General features: G+C 39.4%; 1 protein-coding gene across 1 annotated transcript in view; it reads left to right on the top strand.

Annotated features, from left to right (window-relative positions):
- Window positions 1-14,813: 14,813 nt before the first annotated feature.
- Window positions 14,814-23,434, top strand: part of LOC121441046 (EF-hand domain-containing family member C2) — a 155,987-nt gene continuing 147,366 nt past the window's right edge. Inside the window, exons 1-2 of the mRNA XM_041642184.1 lie at window positions 14,814-14,930; window positions 22,516-22,704. Coding sequence (XP_041498118.1) covers window positions 14,889-14,930; window positions 22,516-22,704 — 231 coding nt within the window. The 5' untranslated portion in view covers window positions 14,814-14,888. The remainder of the gene's footprint in view (window positions 14,931-22,515; window positions 22,705-23,434) is intronic.

The following is a 23,434-nucleotide window of genomic DNA, read 5'->3' as shown; positions in this document are numbered from 1 at the left end:
ACCCATCTCCAGTGTCTCACATAGCTCTTCCCCTCCCAACCTCCCTCCACCTACTTTGTTTTATCCCAGCACCCAAGTCCAGCAGGTGCTTCCTGGGAACTCACATCTCACTCTGACCAGGGAAGCAGGTAGGCTAAGTACAGATCTTCACCTCTTACTTCACTCTCCCAAATCCAATTCCCCGGTCTCACCCTCAGCATTGCAGATGTACCTTCTGCATCCTCCTCCTCTCCCCCATGTCCATTTCCAGTAGAACACACAGATCTTCCCTCCAAATTTCCTTTGCCTTACTCATTTCTTGTATAGCATCTTCCAATTCTAGGAGGCATTTCTTGGAAACTCACAGCCCATTCTGGCCAGGGAAGCAGGTAGATTTACTGTAGCTCTTCATCATTACTTCCAGACTCTAGACTCTGCTAAGAACCAGAGAGGACAACAGAAACCAAAGAACAAAACACCCACCCCAAAAAAGACAAGACCAGATATCAGCACTCAATGTCCTAGATGCCTAAATTCCAACACAATATTACAATAACAGACAGAACAGTCTGTCTCTGCTTGAGCCAGCAACGATACTATAGCAGGCACTGAGTATTACAACGCTGAAGCACAAGAGAAGGACCTTAAAATAATCTTTATGCATATTATAAAGGTCCATAAAGAAGAAACTAATAAATGCCCTTAAAATCCATGAAAGCACAAACAATAGAAGGAAATGTAAATACAATCAATAAAGTAAATCCAAACTGAGGGAAATCTGCAAATGACAACCTAGGAACTCGAACAGGAGCCACAGAAGCAAGTTTCACCAGCAGAATACAAGGGATAGAAGAGAGACTCTGAGGCACTGAAGATATGGATACCTTAGTCAAAGAAAATGTTATATCTGAAAAAATTTCCTGACACAAAACATCCAGAAAATGTGGGACACTATGATCCAATCTAAGAATAACAGGAGTAGAGCAGTGGTTTGTGATCTTTTTGAGGGTCAAACCACCCTGTTCACAGGGGTCATATATCAGATATCATGCATATCTAATAATATTCACATTTGGATTCATAACAGTAGCAAAATCACAGTTATGGAGTAGCAAGGAAATAATTTCATCATTGGGGGTCAGAACAGCATGAGGAACTGTATTAAAGGGTTGGAACATTAGGAAGGTTGAGAAACATTGCTGTGGATGGAGAAAAGACACTCCATGCTAAAACCAAAAGTAAGCAGTATCTATCTACAAGTCCAGTCCTACAGAAGGTGTTAGAAGGTAAACTCCAACTCAAGGAGGTTAATCACACTCAAGAAAATAAAGGGAATAGATAATCCCAGACAAGCAAATCAAAAGAGGAGAAACACACACAAACCACACACACACCACAAAAACAAAATAACAAGAACCAACAAACGCTGCTTACAGATATCTTTCAACATCAGTGGTCTCAACTCACATAAAAAGACATAGGCTAACAGAATGGATAAAAAAATTCATCCTTTTGAATCCAAGAAACACATTGCAACATCAGGGATAGATATTACCTCAGAATAAAAGGTTGGGAAAAAAAAGTATTCCAAGAAAATGGGCCTCAGAAGTAAGCTGGTGTATGAATATTAATATCTGACAAAATAGACTTCAATCCAAAACTAATCAGAAGAGATTGGGAAGGATACTACATACTATTCAAAGGAAAAATACAATACGAGGACATTGTAATTTGTAACATCTATGCCCCAAAGACAAGGGCACCCAAGTTTGTAAAGCAGCTTAAAGCACATATTGACCCTCACATACTGATATTGAGAGGATACAAAACCCTACTTTCATGAACAGACAGGTCTTCCAGACAAAACCTAAGCAGAGAAATGCTGGCACAAACTGAAGTTATAAACCAAATGGACCTAACAGATATTTACAGAGATTTTACCCAAACACAAAAGAAATACCTTCTCAGTACCTCCAAAATGGACCACATACTTGGACATAAAGCAAGCCTCAACAGATACAAGAAAGTTGAAATAACTCCCTACATCCAATGAGACCACCACAGATTAAAGCTGGACATCAACAGCAGAAACAACAGAGAGCTTACAAGCTCATGGAAACTGAACAACTCTTTACAGAATGAAAAATTTGTCAAGACAGAAATTAGGAAAGAAGTTAACAACTTCCTAGAATTGAATTAAAATAAATATACAATATGTCCAAACTTATGGTACACAATGAAAACTATTCTAAGAGGCAAGTTCATAGCATTAAGTACCTACATAAAAAATTATAGAGATCTCATATTAGCAAATAAACAGCACACCTAAAAGATCTAGAATAAAAAAAAAATCACCATGATTTTTTTTTTTTTTTCGAGACAGGGTTTCTCTGTGGTTTTGGAGCCTGTCCTGGAACTAGCTCTTGTAGACCAGGCTGGTCTCGAACTCACAGAGATCTGCCTGCTCTGCCTCCAGAGTGCTGGGATTAAAGGCGTGCGCCACCACCGCCCGGCAGCTGCGAGTACTTTTCAAAACAAAAATGATTTTTGTAATGCTGAAGATCAAACTCAAGGTCCTTCTTACACATGCTAGGACCTACGTTTACTCAATGGTACGTTACAATTGAACTACATCCATAGCCTTAAAATGTGACATGTAATAGAAATTAGATAAATAGGAAAGAAACATTTTCTGCGAGTAAAGTTTGTTTTAATGTATACTGTCTGTAACTTTCTTTGAGGGGAATAAATATGAAAAGCACATATTTAAAAAGATTAGAAAAGTTAAAAAAATCCACACAGTTGGGTCTGTAGAGATGGCTCAGGTGGTAAGAAGAGCAATGGCTGCTCTTCCAGAGGTCCCGAGTTCAATTTCCAGCAACCACATGGTGGCTCACAACCATCTGTAATGGTGCCTTCCTTGCCAGCAGTACATTGTATGCTTAATAAATAAATAAATATTTAAAAAATCCACACAGTTTATAGCATCCAATAATCTTCTATCTGAGCTCAGTGCTAATTAGTGTTGTGTGGTGTGATGGTATGCACAGTGGTGTACATTAAGAACTAAGGCGACGGTGACGTCATAATATGAGAGACATAAACACCTTGAATTCATAATCCATTTGACTTTGAGGTAATTTTTGGTCATTGCATGTTCAGAAACCTTTGACAGCTGCCAATAATTTTTGCAGCCCCCACATTCAGCTAATGTGATGCATTGCATCATTTTCTGTAAGCTGCTAAGCCAATTTTGAAATCTTGGAAAAAAATCCCACTTGTTTTTTGCTCTATAATCCTTTTTCTATGCTGCTGGATTTGCTTTGCTAGTACTTTATTGAGTATTTCTGTTTCTTTTTCATTGTAGCTGAGGATGTAATCTGGGACTTTGTGCATGCCAGGCATGTGCTCTACCACTTCAATGCACTCTGGCCTCTCATTTCTTTTTGAGTCTTTATTGGTAAGAGATAACTGTAGTTTCCTTTTCTGGTGAGAGTTTGTCTGGTTTTGGTGCCAAGGAAATACTAGCCTAACAGAATGAGTTACTATGTGTCTCCAAATTTTTCCTGTTTTTGTGAAAAGGTGATATTAATTCTTAGCTGTACAAAATGAGAAATTGAAATGTGGATGTATCCCTTTCAAGCACTCAACAATACGGAAGAGTGGTTGGTTTTTAGGACCTGAGGAGAAAAGAACAGAGTATTGATGAGAGCACTTAGGTAGAGAGAAACTTACAGGCAAATTTGCCCTAGAGGAGAAAAGGAAGTTTGCATAGAATATCCATCAAAGGCACTTTCTCCTGTTGCATCTTGTACAAAGGACCCAGCTTGTAGGATGATTTCATTCCTCAAAAGAAAATCTCCTCCTGGGCTAATTTTTCTTTTCTTCTAGGCCATTTGAAGCTTGTTCAGAAGTGTTAGAGCTGTTGGCCTCCCCTGCGCTTTTTTTTCCCTATGTGGGTGTGTAACACACTCTTTGAACATCAATAATAATGTTGCCTAGCACTGGTCTTGGCATGCTGCAATATATCTTTGGTTATTTCAGGGGGTGCCTTATAATTCTCCAAATAGTTCACTTTAATTTTCTGTCAGGGACGAATTATATGCCATATTAAAAGACGCTTGATGGTGGATGTATCAGGGAGACAGAATAGGAAGATGTGTGCTCTGGAATAAAAGGAATGGAAGAAATTACAATTTCTAAACTATGAACGCCTGAGAATCTTGAATTTGAGGTATCTAGAAGTGTCACTCTACTTAATGGAGTACTCACCTGGCAATGCTCCCTGAACCAGGGCAAGAACCCTAGTCACTTATTTATTACAATGTTTGGGAAAGGTCCTGATACATCAGAATGGTTATTCAATAAATATTGATTTAAATATAACCATTGGATCAATAAATTTTTGTTCATATGAGAGAACAGACAGTATGTAGGAGATATTCACAAAGGTGGATATAACAATAGACCATAAAGAGATGGTGGGAATGAACATGCAGGGTGATAGGTGATTGTGTGTGGCAGTCTTTTGGCTTAGATTTTTAGGCAATATCGTCCTTCTTATGACCGTCTTGCATATTAGAACTGTTTTTAAATATGGTCAACATAGAAAGAATAAGCCTATGTGTAGAATATGGTTGTGACAAGACAGTAGGCAGCTTGTGTGGGCATAGTAGAGAAAACACTTCAGATAAGCAGGAGTTGATCGCATAGTTGCAGCTTCATTGAGTTGCCATACGTGGGATTGCCATAAACACTAATAGACGCATGAGAAAATAATCCATTGTGAAGGAAAGCCAACCAGTCCAAGAAAGAAAAGTAGTGCCCTGTGAACACAAGAGATTAGTTAGAATTGTTGATTAAATAACCAACAATCTGCCCTCTGTACCCAAATCAAATCAGAAATTTTTTAAAAATTGCCATCTACACTAAACATGGATAGACTTTATTCCTTTCCATTATCACCTAAATTCTTAAGTATAACTGTTCTTAAATGTATTTTTTAACTAGAAGATAATAATTGGATATGTTCAGGAACTATCACATGGTATTTCAATATACATATCTAATTTATAATAATAATAACAACAGGTAATTGGCATATCTACCACCTAAGACATGATGGGGAAGCTCTATTAACCAATCACACCTAATTAAGGCGTGGCTACCTGGAACCCAGGAAGAAAACTGAGCACTCTCTGCGCAATTCCCACTGGACACAGAGGAAGTCAGACTCCCCATTCTTGTGCCATGAGTTTCCCATTGTAACCATTAAAAATATAATTGTTATCTTTAAGCTGGCTTGGTTATTTCCCATATTGAGCATGTTCACAACAAAGACATTTATCATTCCTTCGTGTTGTGAACATTCAGAATCTTTTGTCAGCCTATGTGAAACATACAATTTTGTTAGCAATAGTTACCCTATTGTATCATTGAACAGTGGGAGGGTATAGCAGTTATTTATATAGCCTCTATATTGTATTAGGTATCATGGATGTTTTAGTTTACTTTCAATTGCTATGATAAAACACTGTCCAAAAACAACTTGGGAAAGAGGGGATTTATTTGGCTTCTATGTTCTAATCTCAGTCCTTCAGGAAGGGAAGTCAAGGTAAAACCTCAAGGCAGAAACCTAGAGGCAGGAACTGAAATAGAAACAATGGAAGAATGTTGCTAACTGAACCCCTTTCCATGGCTTGCTCAATTTCCTTTCTTATACAATGCAGAGTCACAGGGTTAGTGCCACCCATAAAGGGATGCAACACTACTACATCAATAACTAATCAAGAAAATGTTCCACAGGCTTGCCACAGGCCACTCTGTGATAGAGGAATTTTCTTAGTTGAGATTCCCTCTTCCGCGATGACCCTTGCTGTGTCAGTCTGACAATAAGACTAATCAGCACAATAGATAAACTAGAAGGAGAAGAGTCTATGAAAATATTGCGCTAGTGTATAGAAGAGTGTTGAGCACACATAGAGACTTTGGTACTACTTTAAGGGAAAGATTATAGTATTTTTCTCCTTAGAGAGAACCATGTGGACCAGTATAAGAAAATAAGCCTCAGTAACAAAAATATGTATGAGATTATACCATTGTTTAACTTTAGGATATTCTCCAAAGGCTCATATATTTAATATCTTTGTTCCTTGTCCCCAGGGTGGTGCTTTCGGAAGGCAGTAGTTGCCCATAGAAGTTGGAGTATAGTGGGAAGTCAGATGTCATTGGAGGCATGCATTGAAAGGAATAAAAAGAACCCAAATCTCTATCAATGGCAAATAGCTCCTCAGTAAGGAGTGGAGCCTAGACAGCATCTCCCTCATCCCTACAGGATGGTTGTCTTTAACTTGTGTAGGTCTGGTGAAGGTAACCACAGCCGCTGAGTTCATAAATTTGATAGCTGTGCCATGTCCAGAAGACAGCATTTTCTAGCGCTTGCCCCATCCTCAGACTTTTACATTATTTCCATCTCCTCTTCCGTAGTGTTCTCTGAGCCTTGGGAGTGGAGAGGTTGATACAGATGCGCTATTTAGAGCTGAGAACTCAGCCTCTTTTTCTCAGCATTTTATCTAATTAGACCTCTCTGTATTAACTGCTGCCTGCTGCAAAAGAAGCTTCTCTGACCTATAGTAAAAAAAAATACATTTCTAGAAGACAGTTTGATAACATAGCCATTGTGGTGGTGTGAATGAGAACGCCCTCCATAGGGTTATGTATTTAAATGGTTGGTCCCAATTGGTAGAACTTTTTGGGAAGGATTAGGAGGTTACCTCCTTGTTGGAGGAGGTTTGTCTTTGGGGGTGAGCTTTGAAGTTTCAAAACCAATGCCTTGTTCTACCTCCTACTGTACATCAGGATGTAAGTTTTCAGTTACTGTTCCAGCACTTATCTGACTGCCTGATGCCATGTTCCCTATCATGATGGTGATGGACTTTAATGGCTGAAGCTATAAGAAATCCCCAATAAACTCTTTCTTCTATAAGCTGCATTGGTCATTGTATCCCATAACAAATGTAAAAAAGTAAGACAACAACTGAGCAAAAGAACAACAGAGAGTTCTACACTAGGCCCTATGACCTCTCAATTCATGAGATTTTGACCAGGATTATAGTGTCAGACAAGAAATCCACCCCCCTCCCCATGCAGTTGGCCTCAAATCCAACCAGAAAGCACAATGTGGTAACTAGCCTCATAATGCAATACTATTGTAGCAGTGTTTATACTATTATTTTAATTTTTCAAAAGAACACATACATCCGAAAAGAATAAAAGCCTTTTATAAATATGACTATGCATATTGATATACATTTTTCTATGTTTCATATGTAGTCACTTTAAATGGAGTTTTAAGGACTAAAGCTTCATCTCAGGGGGATAATGTTGCCCAGCATGTTCAAGGTCTTGGGTTCCATCCTTTATATTGTAAGATAAAAGAAATTTCATATTATTACATTGTTTGGAAAATGGGAAATAATCATATATCTTGACTCTTAAAAGAGTAAATAATTCCCATGGAGTTGGAGTTACAAGCAGTTTTTAGTCACTGGCACTGGCTATGGGTGCAGGGAACTAAGCTCGAGTTCTCTGTAAGAGCAGTATGTGTTCTTAACTGCTGAGCCATGAAAACCATTCTACATTGTAAATGTAATAGTGATAATAATCTCTGCCATTGAATAACCATCATTGTCTTATTTTTTGCTGGGCATAGAACTTGGGTCCTTAATGCAATCTAAGCAAGAGCTCTATCACTGATTCACATCCCTCTCCCTAACTATCCTTTAAAAGTAATAGCTACGGTTCCAAGGAGATACAGATGAAAACATAGGCTAGTAGAAGTCTTTCAGCACAAAGCAGATCAAGTATCAGACACAGTAAGGACACAGAAATAGCAAGTAACATGATAACTGGACACATTGAACTTTAGAACCCATTTGAGACATTTCTTCCCCACCGCACAAACATTAGATCACAAAGAAAACATCAGTAAGTCCTATACCATTTGAAAAGATTCCAAACACCTCTCTTAGCACAGTGCCATCAAGCTGGAATAAAAACAAATATAAACCTCAGACATTCCTTCCAATTAGAAATTGAAAATCTATCAACAACACTTGGGTTAGAAACAAAACAAACAAAGAAAAAAGCAAAAAAAGATAATGAAAATATTAGAAATCATAGACATTTAGTGATCACAAGGAAATACATAGTTCTAAACACTTAATAACTAAATATAAATAAAATGCATGAATTGGGTTAATTTTGAAAGTCAGAAAAGCAAATGTGCCCAAAGAAACCATAAGAATAAAAATAATAAGTGTGGATACAGAAAAGCAATAATGATTTAAAAAATGGGCAAAGTTGATGAAAGTAAAAAATAGTTTGCAAAACTAACCAGACCAATATAGGACAGATACAAATTATATATTGTAAGACAAAGAATAAATAATGTGGTCTGTCAAAAGATGAATGAACCAAAATGGCTTACAAATAAATAATATAAGTCCCGCAAACACAGAGAGGGAAACAAACTCAATAAAGTTTTCAGCTTGGTATTTTAACTCTAAGCTTTAAGTCTAAAGGAAAGTGCTGTGAACAAAGAGTGGAGCCCATGGTAGACTTGATTTTCACACAGACCTAAGTTATGTGCTTGTAGTGATGAGACAAGCAAGCCTGCTTTTTGTCCCACCCAGCTCCCGCATGGCTAGCTTTCCACCCGAAATAACAACACACAAATTGTATTCATTTAAACACTGCCTGGCCCATTAGTTCTAGCCTCTTACTGGCTAATTCTCACATCTTGGTTAACCCATTTCTAATAATCCGTGTAGCACCATGAGGTGGTGGCTTACCAGGAAAGATTCTAACCTACATCCGTCTCAGGTCGGAGAATCATGACATCTGCCTGACTCTGCTTTCTTCCTCCCAGCATTCTGTTAGGTCTACTCTGCCTATCTAAGCTGCTGTTCTTTCAAAAGGCCAAGGCAGTTTCTTTATTATCCAATGAAAGTAACACATAGACAGAAGACCCTCCCACATCATGTGCTTTTTACACCCTCTGGGCTGGGAAGAAGCTCCAGGCCCCATGTATATTAAGCAGGTATTCTGCCACAAAGCTACCCATTACTAAGTTGGATGGCTTAAAACTGCTTTTGTGGTTTTATATTGGAAAAATAAGCAAATGTTTTGATGCTCTTTCGAATCAGATTTCTAAAGTATGAGATGCAGAAAGAGGAACACCGGGGCTGGGGACATAGCCCAGTAGATAAAGTTCTTGCTACACAAGGTTAAAGACTAGAGTTTGGATTCCAATACCCATGTAAAACCTGAATTGAATCTGTGAAATCTGCAATTATAACCTATAATTGGACTTTTTTGTTGGACAGTCTGCTGCCCGATAACGACATGGAGACTTTTATTAGTTATGAAAGCTTGGTTGATAGCTTAGGTTTGTTTCTCAGTAGCTCTAATAACTTAAATAAATCCATATCTTTTAATCTATGTTAGTTTATGTGGCTTGGTTACCTTTACTTTCTACTGCCCATCCTGTTTCCTCTTTCTCTTGGCATCTCCACCTATTTCCTTCCAAGTGTCCTCTGCGCCTGGAAAACCTGTCTAGCTGTTGGCCATTTATTCAGCTTTTTATTAAGCTAAATAATGTACAAAAAGATTATTCTTCACAGTGTACAAAAAGATTATTCCACAACAATACCCTCAAGGGGTAGAGATGGGATCCCCAGGGCAAGCTAGCTAGCTAGACAAGCCCCAACAGTAAGTTCTTTCTTCAGTGAGAGATTCTGACTTAGAATTTAAAGTGGTGAATGTTCCAGGAAAAAGACCATACATCAACCTCTCACCTCTATATACATGTGTACAAGCACCCACAAACACATGTGAACATGAATACATATGCCACACACATATACATGCGCAAAGGAGGAAACATAAATAGGCATTCTACTGTGCTGATTGAAAGAGGAATTATCAGTGGAGACTCCTAGCTTATATCATATTTCTTTCTTTGCATATCTATATCGGTTTTCCTGTCTATTGAAAAAGAAGTTGGTATACTGCATCTTATCCCAAGTGAGCATCAACAGTCATGATAAGATTACAGTATCATCTGTTTGGTCCTTTGCTGAACTAAGAGAACATAGACTTTCTCTTTGTGGCATTTCTGTCCCAAGCCATAACCCAAAGGAAATATTAGTTATCATAAACTGGAGGACATTTTCCCTCTGATAATGAGGTTTATCCTCTCAATATCAAGTCAGGTCAGGAAAACAAAAAGATGGAAGAGTATTCCAAATTACAGGAGAATAATGATGCAGAAAACTAAGAGCCATGTGTGATGTTGGATCAGATTCTGGGCAAAAGGACATTATTGGGAGAGTCGACAAGATTTGAATTTTATATAATGTTAGGGACCATCTTGGGCCTCTCCTTTCTCACAGGGCCTAGAAAAATAAACCTAAAGAGATAAAAACCAAAGTTAACTAAAACATTGTGTGCTATTCTTAGAGACTCAAGCTCCGGACAACACCACAGAGTGTCCCCATTGTTTGCCTCTTATCACTAACAGCAGGTGCTCTAATTGCTGACCTTGCAACTACTCCACTTAGCTGCCAAGCAGCCCAGTCCCTCCTTCCCTTCCCCCTTCCCCCTGCCCAATACCTCACTGGAGGAGTATTTAAGACAAAAGCTTGCTTCAATAAACGAGACCTTGACAACAGAATTTTGCTTGGTCTCATTTCTCTCTCCTGCCCATGATTCTTTCAGGTAGTGCCCCTTCAGGACTCTGGAATAACTGGACCTGCTGGACAGGTCAATATAAGATAATGGTATTATTCTAATTTTCTTGTTTTTGACTGTGACACTCCAGTCAAGTAAGAGACTATCATTGTTTTTAGGAGATAGTGCTGAAATATTCAGGGACAAAGACATGTTTCATCTACAGGTTTACAGTAGGAAAGTTCCAATATAGACAGTATGGTAAAACCAGTGTACCAAGAGACAAAACAGTTGAATTTGGAAGAAGTGTAAATGGGAATTAGTTGTAATATTTCCTAATGAGTGGTCCTGTGCTTCTAGGCAAGTGCTACACATTGAACTACATCCCTAGTCTGGTTTTTGTTTTGTTTTGTTTTTGTTTGCTTGGTTTTTTATGCATTTTTACTTTTATTTTGAGATAAGGGTTCTATAAATAGCCTAGGCTGGCCTTGAACTCCCTTTAACTTGTGCTCCTCTTGCCTTGGCTTCCCAAGTAGCTGGCATCACAAGCCTGTGTCACCAAGCTGAGCTTCTATTGTTGAAGCTTTTCTAGTACATTGAAATTAGTTCACTTTTCTGAGATACCATTTTTCGCCTGTCAGAATGACTAAGATCAAAAACACTTGTGACAGCTTATGTTGGTGAGGATTTGGAGTAAGGGGAACACTCCTCCACTGTTAGTGGGAGTCAAACTTTAGAAATTGGTATGGTGGTTTCTTAGAAAATTCGGAATCAATTTACTGCAAGACCCAGCTATGCCAATTTTAGGCATATAATCAAAGGATTAGCAATCATACCACAAAGACACTGGCTCAGTTATGCTCATAGCAGCATTATTTGTAATAGCTAGAATGTAGGGTTAAGCCCAGCCTTAGGGGGCGTGTCCGCCTTGGGCGAAAGTTTACCTATAAATCTGCCGGGCATGCACGTAGCCGGCCCCTTCTGCTTCCTGTTCTCCGTGGGAACCGTGGTACTGTAAGTCTAATTTCCACATTAAAGCTGTGTATATATTTTGCAATCTGTTTGCATTAATTTACGCTGTTACACTAGAACCTGGAAACAACCTACATACCCCCTCAACCAAAGAATGGATAAGGAAAATGTGGTACACTTATGCAATGGAATATTACTCAGCTGTAAAAATGATGACCTCATGAAATTTGCAGGCAAATGAAAGGAACTAGAAAAAATCATTCTGAGTGTGTGGTTATTAAAAGTAAAGGATAGGATAACCGACATATAATCCATAGCCCCAGAGAGGCTACATAACAAGGAAAGCCCAAAGAAGGATGCATGGATTTTCCTGGGAGGAGGAAGTAAAAAGATTTCCCTGGGTAAACTGGGGGTGGGGGTTGGGAGGGATGGAGGGATAGGAACAAGAGGGAGTGGGTTGGGTGGGCTGGGTGCAGGAGGTGGGTTGGAGGCAGGATGGAGGAATAACAAAAGAGACATCTTGATAGGGGCCCCATTTTGGGGTTACGGAAAACCCTGGTGCCAGTGAAACCCCAGGAACCCACAAGGATGACCCCAACTAAGACTCCTAGACATGGTAGAAAGGGTGCCTGACCTACTGTAAACAGATTGGGGACTATCCTAATTACCATTAATGAGGCAATAAAGAGATACTTTATCCAGTAACTGATGGAAGCAGAGGAAGACTTCCACAGACAAGCACTGTGCTGAGCTTCAAGAGTCTTGTGGAAGAAAGGGAGGAGGGATTGTGCGAGCCAGGGGGCCATGATAGGGGAACAGACAGAGACAGTTGACCTGAGCTCATGGGAGATCATGGATGCTAGACCAACAGTCATGGGGCCTAAATGGGACTGATTTAGGCCCTCTGCATGTGTGTGACAATCTTGTAGCCTGGTCTCTTTGTAAGGCTTTTAACTTTCAGATCAGAACCTCTCCCTGGCACTAGCTGGCTTTTGTTAACCTGTTCTCCCACGCTGGACTATCTGGCCCCTCCTCGAGGAAAGGGGAGGAGCTTGGTCCTGCCCTAACTTGATGGGCCATGCATTGTGCCCTTGGGAGTCCTGTCCCTTTCTGAAGGGAGATGAGAAAGAATGGATGGGAGAGGGGTAGATGAGAAAGGGGAGGAAACTGCTTGGTATGTAAAATAAAAGAAAGTAAGTTATTTAAATAAAAAGAATAACAAAAAGGAGGTATTTTTAGAAAGCATTTAGGAGAAGCTGGCCTTGGTGACATACACCTATAGCCTCAACACTCAGGAGGCAAGAGCAGAAACACTACCAGTTAGAGGCCATCAGGAACTACATGGTGAAACTGTCTCAAAACAAAACATCTCCAAACAAAAGAGGAGATTTAGGTCACTCGCTGCTTATTGTTGGTAGTTAGCAAAACGTTGAAAACAGTCATTGTCATCAGGAGATGACAGTAGATGGGGAACTGATTTATGTTCTAATCACGGAAGGCACATAAGATGAATGAAGTCCATCTGGTGGATGTGTCAACATGTAAAGATCTCAAATATAAAACCCATAGCTGAAAAGAGCAGGGGCTGGGTTACTCAGTGGTTTGACCCCATGCCCATGGCAAATAGCTTGTGTGGGAGGCAAGGAAAAATGTAAGCGCTATAAACACAGAAAATAAAGATGGAGATGGCTGAAGAACAATCTCTGTCTTTGAAGAATTTTCAGGCATTTAAAGAAAATTCAAGTAAATACATGATTACAAAGCAGGAGGAGGAAGGCGCAATTAGTGAGTATTATGCTTAATGCAGACGGAGGAGGGGTGGAAGGGAGCTGAGGGAACATTCATTTCCCAGCAATGGCAAAACCTGTGTCTCTCTCACACAGTAAATCAAGTCCCAGAAGACAAGAACGGTTTACCTCAATAAAGCATAGGAAGAAAGGCATGCTGCTAGAAGGTGGTGTGATTTCTACCATCTGAGCCTGCCTGGTAAAAACAGCTTGAGGTTTCTCGGAGCTGGGCAGAGGAAGGGCGAGGCAAAGCAGTAGAAGAAACACGAAAAGTCAGCCAACAAGAGCTCTAGACCTAGCCAGGGAGTTTGATGGCCTGAGGGGCGAAGGCAAGGCAGCTTCCTGAAGAAGAGTGTAAAAACTACATTTTGAAATCCACAAATGAAGGCCCTGCAAACATGATCGGTTGTTCCCACTGCCATTTCTAAGGGAGAGAATAAGGCCAGCCGTAATTGGGGTTAGGGCATCTCAACAGAATGAGGAGGAGCAATAAACATAGCGGAGTGTACAGCCAGCAGAGATGTGACTAATTAACTGTAGGTTTTCATCCTATGCATCTGGGAGCATGATGGAATAGTCTTGAATTTGTTTGTTTGTGGGGGGCATAATCTCCCAGTGTTGCCCAGGTTGACTTGCGTTACTCAGGTAATCATTTTATCTTTACCTCCTGAGTGCTAGGATTACAGGTGTAAGACACCATGCCAGGTTAGAGTCTCATTTTATGCTCCTTGACCCTCCCCCTACCACTACTGATTGGCCCTTACATTTCCCACACTTAGTTCATATATAAAATGATCAAGAGGAAGGATTGAAGGCCATGGTTACCGCTGGAATGGGTTTCCCTGTAGGTTGTGAATGATTTTAGGTTTATCTCGAAAGTTTAAATTACAAAATAAAGGTTGATGTAAATGCAACACAGCTCTGTGAGCTCACAGGCGTCCGTCGGATTTCTGTACTTTTGAGGGCATTTAAATTAAATTTAATAACAAAATGGTATACAATTTTGTGGCAAGAATTCTCATGGGAGAATATGAGCTCCAGAAAAAAGGAGTGAAAGCCAAAAAGCGATGTGGGTGGAAACAGCAGTTCACTATGTGGGCAGGGAGACCAGTGAGGTCTGGATTAGGCTGCTAGTATGGGTGGGCTGGGCAGTGAAACCAGGGACAGGAGGGGCCCTGCGGGCTCGGCCCCGCCTCCGCCCCTGGCCTCTGCTTCGTCCCACCCCCTCCCAGGCCTTGGTTCTGCCCTAAGCCCCGCCCCAAGCCCCCTACCCTACCCCGCCTATCTTAGCCCCGCCTCCCTCAGTGACGCCACCTCCGGTCTCCTGGGAACGCTGGGGGCAAACAAGCGGCGGTCGAGGCTGTAGCCTGTCCATCTCTCTGTGGTCGGATTTTCAATCCTCATCGGACGCTGACAGGCATGGCTCTGCCGCTTCTGCCTGGCAACAGCTTTAACCGCAATGTGAGTAGGCAGGACGCCCGAGGTCCTGGCCAGATCCTGGGGTCCAGACAGGATCCAGGAATGTTTATCTCCCTAGATCGTACAGAGAGCTAGCTCCTTCCCTTTTTTCCTGTGTGCTGAGTACACCCAAATCCAAACTTCATGGTCCCTCCCCTCCTTTCTCTTAAAGTGCATCTGAATGTTTTCCTTAGATGACATCTAAGTGCAGGTAGCAGGGCCATCCAAAGTAGCTGGTGATGGTGATGATAAAATAACCAGGGAGTGTTTAATGTGTGTCCAGTGCTGTGCTAGAATCGCCGTGGGTGTTCCCAACAGCCATTTGAGTTAGATACTCATTTTGTTTTCATTTAGAGTAGAGAAAACTGAGGCCCAAAGCTGGTCTTCGTGGTGATACTAGTTTTCTTTCAGGCAACTGGTCTTTACAGCCCATGAGTCTAATTATTATCTTTAGTACTCTGGGTGGAAAAAAACCCATAAAATTTGTTATTAAATAGAAGAATCCACGAGGAGGCATGGCAGATAGGGAAGCCTTCCATTTGCCTATAAAGTTTAGTGTCACACTATGGAGACAGACACCTATACCCAGAGTACAGGATGAAAGTACAAACACACACAAAACAAAACAAACAACCCTCCAAACATCATAACCCCCCTAGAACATTAAAGAACTCGGCAATAAGTAGCAGTGTATGTAACAGGAGGGAAACTAGTCAGGCTTTTGTTTCTAGGAGTTTCTGCCCTTTACTTGGGTTTGCCAGTGTCTTTATCAGAAGGCAGTAAAAACGGATGAAAAGGAAGTGACATGGAGCCCATCGAGGTGTTTGTAAACCTCTGATCAAAGTTTACAAAGCATTCAGTGCACCCAGTTGACTACACATTCTGAGCAGTGTCTGTATCTCAGTTGCTGGCCCTAGAGTGGCAGTATTTGTAGATTTTCCGTCTGAGATTGATTTTTAACCCCTCACACCAGTCAATTCAACTTCGAGCGCTGCTTTGCGCATTTCATTTCTTGGCTGATGGAGGTTAAGAGTCTGGCCTCTGAAACATAACATTACTCTTTGGCAAGATTAAGTCAGCCAAATAAGAAAGGCTCCAAGAATGAGGGCATAAAAAAGATTCCAGAAATAAAGAAGCATGCTATGCAAAAGTAATTTTAATAAAAAATGTAAGCAGAGCCTTCAGCTTATGGCTCTGCTATGCTTCTGATTACTGATGCCCACTGCCTGCAGAAGTATCTCAGTTCTCATATGCAGTGATTAAGGGTGGGAAGGAAAAAAGAGTGTTTGGATGAGATATTTTAAAATCAGCAACATAGTACAGAGTGTACTTTGCTTTCTTTCTTTCTTTCTTTCTTTCTTTCTTTCTTTCTTTCTTTCTTTCTTTCTTTCTTTCTTTCTTTCTTTCTTTGTGCTTTTTAAAAAGATTTTTTTGGGAAGACTAACACATGCAGAACAATGCATAGTGGGTTTTCCTGAGCTGATGGTCCTGAGCTGCACATCACGGAATGGAGTGCTAGCACTAGCACTAGCACTACACTGAACGCGACCCCATTGACTGGGGTTGCCAATTTCAGCAGGTAAAAATCAATATTCTGGATATTGCCTGAGGCCTAGTTATACTAAAATATTACTTGTTTAGATTTTGTTTAGAAATCAAATTTAACTGAGCATTTTGTATTTTATGTGGAATTATATGACCCTTTCCTCCCTCTTAATCTTCTGCCATTCTCTACACATAATCACTACTTTGACTTTTGTCACTATAAACAATAAAATAAGATTTATTCTTGACTTTTTGGCTTTCACCTGAACCTTTTGTATGTGGAAATATTCTGTGATTTTTGTTTTGTGACATCTTTGGTTCAGCAATATGTTTGTGAGATTTGTCCATGTGGCCAATGTTCCATTGTATGAATATGCCATGTATTTAGATTCCTTTGTATATTTTACTGTTGATAGATAGCTTCTTTGGGGCTTTTACAAATACTCTTGCTATGATTCTCTTGTTCATTTCTTTCAGTATGATTACTGGAGTGTATGGCACCGATATGGGAACTTTAGTGGACTCTGCACAGCAATTTTCATTTCCACAAGCATTTTTATTTATGTTTTTTAACCTCTAAATGTTTGTATTGTTTAGTTTTTTAATTTTACATATTTTTTTGTCAGAGGATGTACTGCAATTCTTTGCAGTCTTAAAAATTTATTTTTAATTTTTATTTACATGTAAACATGTGTGTTTATGTATCTGTAGAAGGCAGATGAGGACAGTGGACACCCTGGAGATGGAGTTAAAGGAGAACTGTGAGTTGTTGTGATTTCAGGAACCAACTTGGGTCCTCTGGAAGAGCAGCAACCACTCTTAACCACTGAGCCATCTCTCCAGCCAACCCCATCCACACTTTGGTTGTTTTAATCTGTACTTCCCTGACTTCTTAGTGAAGTTGAACATTAATTTTTATACGCCTTTAATTCCTGATTTAGAGGCAGAAGCAGGTGGATCTCTGTGAGTTTAAGGCCACCCTGGTCTACATAGTGAGTTCCAGGACAGTCTGATCTACTTAGTGGCTCAAGAACAGCCAGGGCTACAGATCCTATCTCAAAAAAATGCAGTAAAATGGTCACTTCTTATGAGGGTTGACACACCTGACTTTCATATAAATTCTCAACTGGTCATATGGTGTATATATATTTAACTTGATAAGAAATTGAATGCCTCCTCTGAGACAGGGTCTTATGTATCCCAGGTTGGACTCAGTTGGAATTTACTATTTAGCCAAAAAAGACCTTGAACTCATGATCTTCCTGCCTCCTTTTCTCTAGCACATTGAGAGGCCTGTGTTTGGTGGCCCATTTCCATTTTGCATTGGCAGCAGTAATGAATAAAAATTCAAGTTGTTCAGAGCATTTGATGTTGTCAATGTTTTGGATTTTAGCCTTTTTAATAGACATGTGGTATATCTCATTTTAATTTTAATTTCCCTAATGTCTGGGATGTTGATAGACTCTTAGCCATTTGTAATCTCCTTTGAAATCTATCCATTGGTCTTCTACTTGTTTAAATCTGATTGTTATCTTTTGAGATATTAGTGTTGTTGTTAAATAAACATCTATTATTGCTATGTGGGCTTCTAATATTTTCTCCCAATCTGTAGCTTGAAATTTATTGCTCTTAAATCAAGCTTAGGAAATATGCATATATTTTAAAGAAAAATTACAAGATACATTCAAACTGATATTTCCAATGCAAATTAAGGATTTTAGGATTTTTCTTTATCTTCTTTGATTTTATATTTATAGTTTGCTTGCATTGTCAGCAATTAATTACTTGCTAGTCTCAGCATAAATATATATTCTTAGAATTTCTGACACAAATAACAATGACTTTATTGATTATTAACTATTTAGGTTTTTAAAGGGTTCTTTGTAGTATAGCTTTCTCTGTTTTAAGGATATCTTTCACTAGTAATGTATTTCCAAATTACCAACTGAGTACTTTATAGTAATTGAGTAAGGTAAGTAAATATGTAGTAATACTACATATTTGGGGCATGTAGTATTTGCCAATGTTTTGGCTTGAATCCAATACATTGCCTCTACTAAATAAGTGCTCCAAATGACTAGTTTTCCATTTTACTTATATAATTGCCATGAGTTGGGTTTTGTCACCATCTCCATATTCAATTAGCTTCATTATTTTCATTGTGCTTTGTATTCTTATTTTGTTATTTCATTATAATGTAAAATCATTGCATGGTTTCAAAGTCAAATTTATAAAATGAGACAGGGCTCATGACCTCACAACTTTGCTCCCTCCTTCTCTATAACTAGCCTTAAGAGTCATCTTTCTCTCTTTCCACACCTCTTCTCCCCTTCCTTGTTTCTCTCTTTTCTTTTTTGGTTCTGTCTCCCTCCAGTCTGTTTTTAAAACAACAATCTCTTAAAAGTATTTACTTTTTTCTCTTTACTAAATAAACAGTAACCTCTGCTTATGCTCTTAAATCTTTTTATTTCATTTTAATGGCATATCTTGAAAGTCACTTAATAGGATATAGAGCTAGGCCTCATTGCTTTTCACAACTATAGAGCGAACCCATTGTGTGCACTTAACAATAGTTAATTCAGCCCATCCACTTAGTAGTTTCAGCTTTTTGCTATTACAAATGGTGCTATAATACATCACCAAAGTTAAGCTTTAAAAGAGGCCATCAGAAAACTGAAAAGGAAGTCAGCACATAGTATGGAGAAAATAATTTGCAAGCCGTGTAGCTGATAAGGGACTTAGAAGGAGAATTTATTTGTTGTGCATGTATGCATGTGCGAGTGCACACACGCTACTGCCCATGTGTTGTTAGACGACAATTTTCAGGGACTGGTTCTATCTTAAATTAACCCATTTCTAGTAATGTATGTATTGCCACAAAGCTGTGGCTTACTGGTAAGGTTCTGGCATCTGTCTCCATATATGATGTGGGATTCCCTTCTATATGCTGTGACTATGTTTTTATTACCATTGGTTAATAAAAAAACTGCTTTGGCTTATGGCAGAGCAGAATAGAACTAGGCAGGGAAAACTAAGCTGAATGCAGGGAGAAATAAGGCAGAGTCAGGGGAGATGCCATGTAGCTACTGAAGGAGACAGATGCCAGAAGATATAAGTGCTAGTTAGAAATATGCCTAAGTCATTAACCACACAGTTTCTGTGTGATTATTCAGGTCTGGGCATCTGGGCAAAGTGCAGTCTCTGTTTACACACACACACACATGCCTTCCAAACAATGTCAAGGGCTTTTTGGATTGTGGAAACCAGGATCAATAAAGGAGCTTATGAGTGATTGGGAAATCCCTCCAGGGGATAGGAGATTGACTGTGACTTAATTTTTATGATATATTACTAAGTATAGAGTCTGGTTCATTGACTAGTTCAGCAGCCTAGAGTCTGGTTCATTGACTAGTTCAGCAGCCTAGTGAAAGGAACTATTAAGGTATTTCAGTGTATGACTTTCCATATTACGGACGATCTTAGATATTCTACTTTAGTGTACTTTTCAAACTTGAACTTGGCTTTTTTTTTTTTTTTTTTTTTTTTTTTTTACTAAATTTCTCATCTTTTGATCCTCACACTGAGAACTGCCAGTCCTGATGGGAATATCTTCCTGTCTCTTCTTTGCCTGATTCATCTTATCCTCTGACCCCAGAGCAACAGCCAGTTATTCATAGAACCTCAACCCTACTACTTCAGCCCAACAATATTCAGCTGTGGCTAGGCAAGCTTACCAGAGTAGAATGCTACATGAATGTAAACTCAGGTGCTGATATCACGTTACTGTGCAAGCTGGAGTCTGTTCCTTTCTGCTTGATTTTCTCCAGGGAAAACCATAGTAATGAGACTGATCTAATAATGGTTTTGATACAGGAAGTGAGACAGTAAATCTTGGGTCATATTTTGTCTCAGAACTAATCCAAAACACAACCAAACATCTCTCCACAAAAAGCAAACAAAGAACAGCAACAACAAAAAATAGTGTGCTGTCAATGGTGACATGGTGCCTTGAAAAGAATGCTTCTAAAGAGGAACATTGCTATGAAAGTCTACTCTTCTACCCCTCCTTTATACAAGCACAGTTTCTTCCTGGCTCTTTGGTGACTTGGGACTGACTTGACATAACCTGGTTGTGTGGGTGTGAATGTGTTGTGATGGAGGAGGTATGACAGAGGTGTTGGCAGTTGATTTTCTAAAGAACAGAGCCAGGCTGCATACATGTAGGTAACAATCTGAATCATTATTGTTCATAAGTTTCCTCCCCCAGCCTTAAAGCTGAGATGTTACCTTCTCTGGGCAGCTGTCATGGTTCTTGGTTCCCTTTGTAGGAGGACTGCCCAGACCCTTCTAACTTATCCCAAACTATCTGCACTATAATAGAAATAAGGTTCTTTTGATCCCTATCTACTGCCCTGACAAAGGCCAGGAACTCACATGGAGCTTTAATTAATTGCTCTTGAAATGTCTGTTGTTTATATAAAGTCATGTTACATGTGGACATTTATTTTATAGCACAAATGATTGTTTTGCATATTATTGTGGATATTATATAATTTTGAATTTTTGCATATCATTTCTGTGCCTATATTATCCATAGTTAATGCTATAATTTTTAGGTTTTTTTCAAGTGTCCGTATATGTGTAAGTATCACTTTTTATGTGCTCTTGTTGCAGAATTCTGCCCTCTGGTAATGGCATGGCCATTTTTGTCTTGAAATCAGAGAGGCACTGCTTACCAGCAGAGACCCTCAGAAGATCTGGTCTATTAACAGTTCTTCTTAATGAGGTGCAGGATGGGATGAGAGACCTACACGTGCGATTCCAACCACTCCAGCCTTCCTGATCCCCACAGCTGCATATAATCGTGCCTCTGCAGCGCAGTTTGTGGCCTGAGGGAATGCTAGAGGACTGGATGTTAGGGAAATGAAGGCTGACTGTGGGAAAGCCTCCGCTCCAGGGATGCAGCTTCCACGAGGCATTGCTCCTATCAGGGTGGGCCTTTTTGGAGATACAGCTGCTCAGGAGTCACCATACTCTTATATGTAACTCCAACAAACTGATTGCTTCATCAAGATGGACTTAGACAGATAAATTTCTTTGGCCTGTCAGTGCCCTATCCAGGAAAATAAATGTCTCTTTGTATCTCCCCAGGAAACGTCTCATAAGAGCCCTTCACTACCTGCCAACTGGGTGTGTGTGTGTGTGTGTGTGACATATTTTAGCACTTGACCATATCAACATACAGATTATTGTAGACTTTTAGTATCAAACAACACAATTGAGGTATCTTTTGTACAACTGCCAGGCACTGGCATTGTTGCCATTTATCATTCTTATAACATTGAAGGGCATATGCTATGTTTACTGACAAGAGACTGTCTGGGAGAGGCCTTGCCAGGCCATGGAACATACACACTCTTCAGCTTGCTGGGGATTGCTACCTCTGTATTTCCATTGGTGGTTTTCGACTTTGTCACTCGCAACATTTGTCGACTGAATCTGGCCCTCATCCTTCTCACCCCCTGGTATCTCTTGTGGATTCTCTGTCTGCATCACCAGAAACAGTGGGAAGCAAGGTCTCACAGTTGAAATTGTGAGGAATTTCCCTTTTTTACTGTTGATAAGGACAAGCTTTCGTTTTCTGTTTTGGTGAATGTAATGCTTAGGCTTCCATGGAAAACAGTGTCTTTCTTTTCTGAAGTAAAGAAGTTTTTCTGCCTTGCATTATTTACAAATAAGTAAAACAGGCCAATCAGCCAACCACTGTTCTAAATGTTCGCTTGCAGTAATCTTTATTTGGAAATATTGTACCTAGCTTTTTTTTTTCCTGCTTTTCAAAGTTTTAAAGTTAAAATAGACCTAATTTAAAATGTGACACAATTTTATGGATAGAAATTTCTCAGTTACTTGACACTTCATATGCATTTTGTGATGGGAAATAAACAGGGGAAAATGTATTTATATTGGGAAACACCCTTTACTGTAAGAAAAATCAAAAATCATAGCTTTGGCACATTTTTATTATTGTCTTTTGTATTCACAGTTGGGAAAGGAGAAGTTTCATAAATCCCAACACTGGGGCTTTTGTAACAATGTCAGGATGCTGGTGAATGATGAGAAGCCTGGAATAGGTGGAGACCCGCTACCTGGACAAAAGATAAAGCCTAAAAACACTGTGTTTCCAAAAGGAGATGGAGCCAATGCACCATCCTGGGCAGCTTTTGATAAGCAGGTAAGTCACATGACATTGGAGAGACTTTCAAGTTTCACATGTGGATGTGAGAAAATAAGCTACATATATATATATATATATATATATATATATATATATATTAAGGTTTTCATTTTGGCTTTTTATATATACTGCATTTGTGCATAATATTTCTCCCAATTTATTTTTTGCAAGTTGACAAATAGAAATGTGTGCAATTGGCCCTCTGTGTCAGCAACCAACTTGCAATCCAAACTATTTGGCATCGGGTACATCTGTGCTGAATATGTATAGATTTTTTGTTTGGTGTTATTCTCTCACCAATCTCCTTTGGCAACTGCTTACATAGCATTATATTGCACAAGGTATCATAGGTCACCCAGAGATAAGTCTGAATAACTAGAGTCTGTATGGAGGTTTTATGCCAATATTACACTATTTATGTAATGGACTCCAACATCCTTGTGAATCTCTGGAACAAATTTTCTGGTGATAACAAATAATGATTGTATATTTAGGATGTAAAACGTGGTTTTGAAATATATACACATGTGCAATGGCTGAATCAAGCAAATTAACATGTATCGCTCCAGTATTTTCTGTGGTGAGCAGTTGTTTTGTTTTTTATTTTGTTTCTAAAGACGGAGTGTTACTATGTAGTTCCAACTGTCCTAGAACTAACCATGTAGGCTAGATTGGCCTTGAACAGCAGGTAGGCCAGGTGGGCCTGCCTTTACCTCCAAAGTGCTGG

This window comes from Microtus oregoni, unplaced genomic scaffold, assembly GCF_018167655.1.
Source record: "Microtus oregoni isolate MIOR12 unplaced genomic scaffold, Mior012 000073F_000, whole genome shotgun sequence".
In the NCBI taxonomy this organism is placed as follows: Eukaryota; Metazoa; Chordata; class Mammalia; order Rodentia; family Cricetidae; genus Microtus; species Microtus oregoni.
Note: the sequence above shows the minus strand (reverse complement) of the source record. Positions and strands in the feature narration are given on the sequence as shown.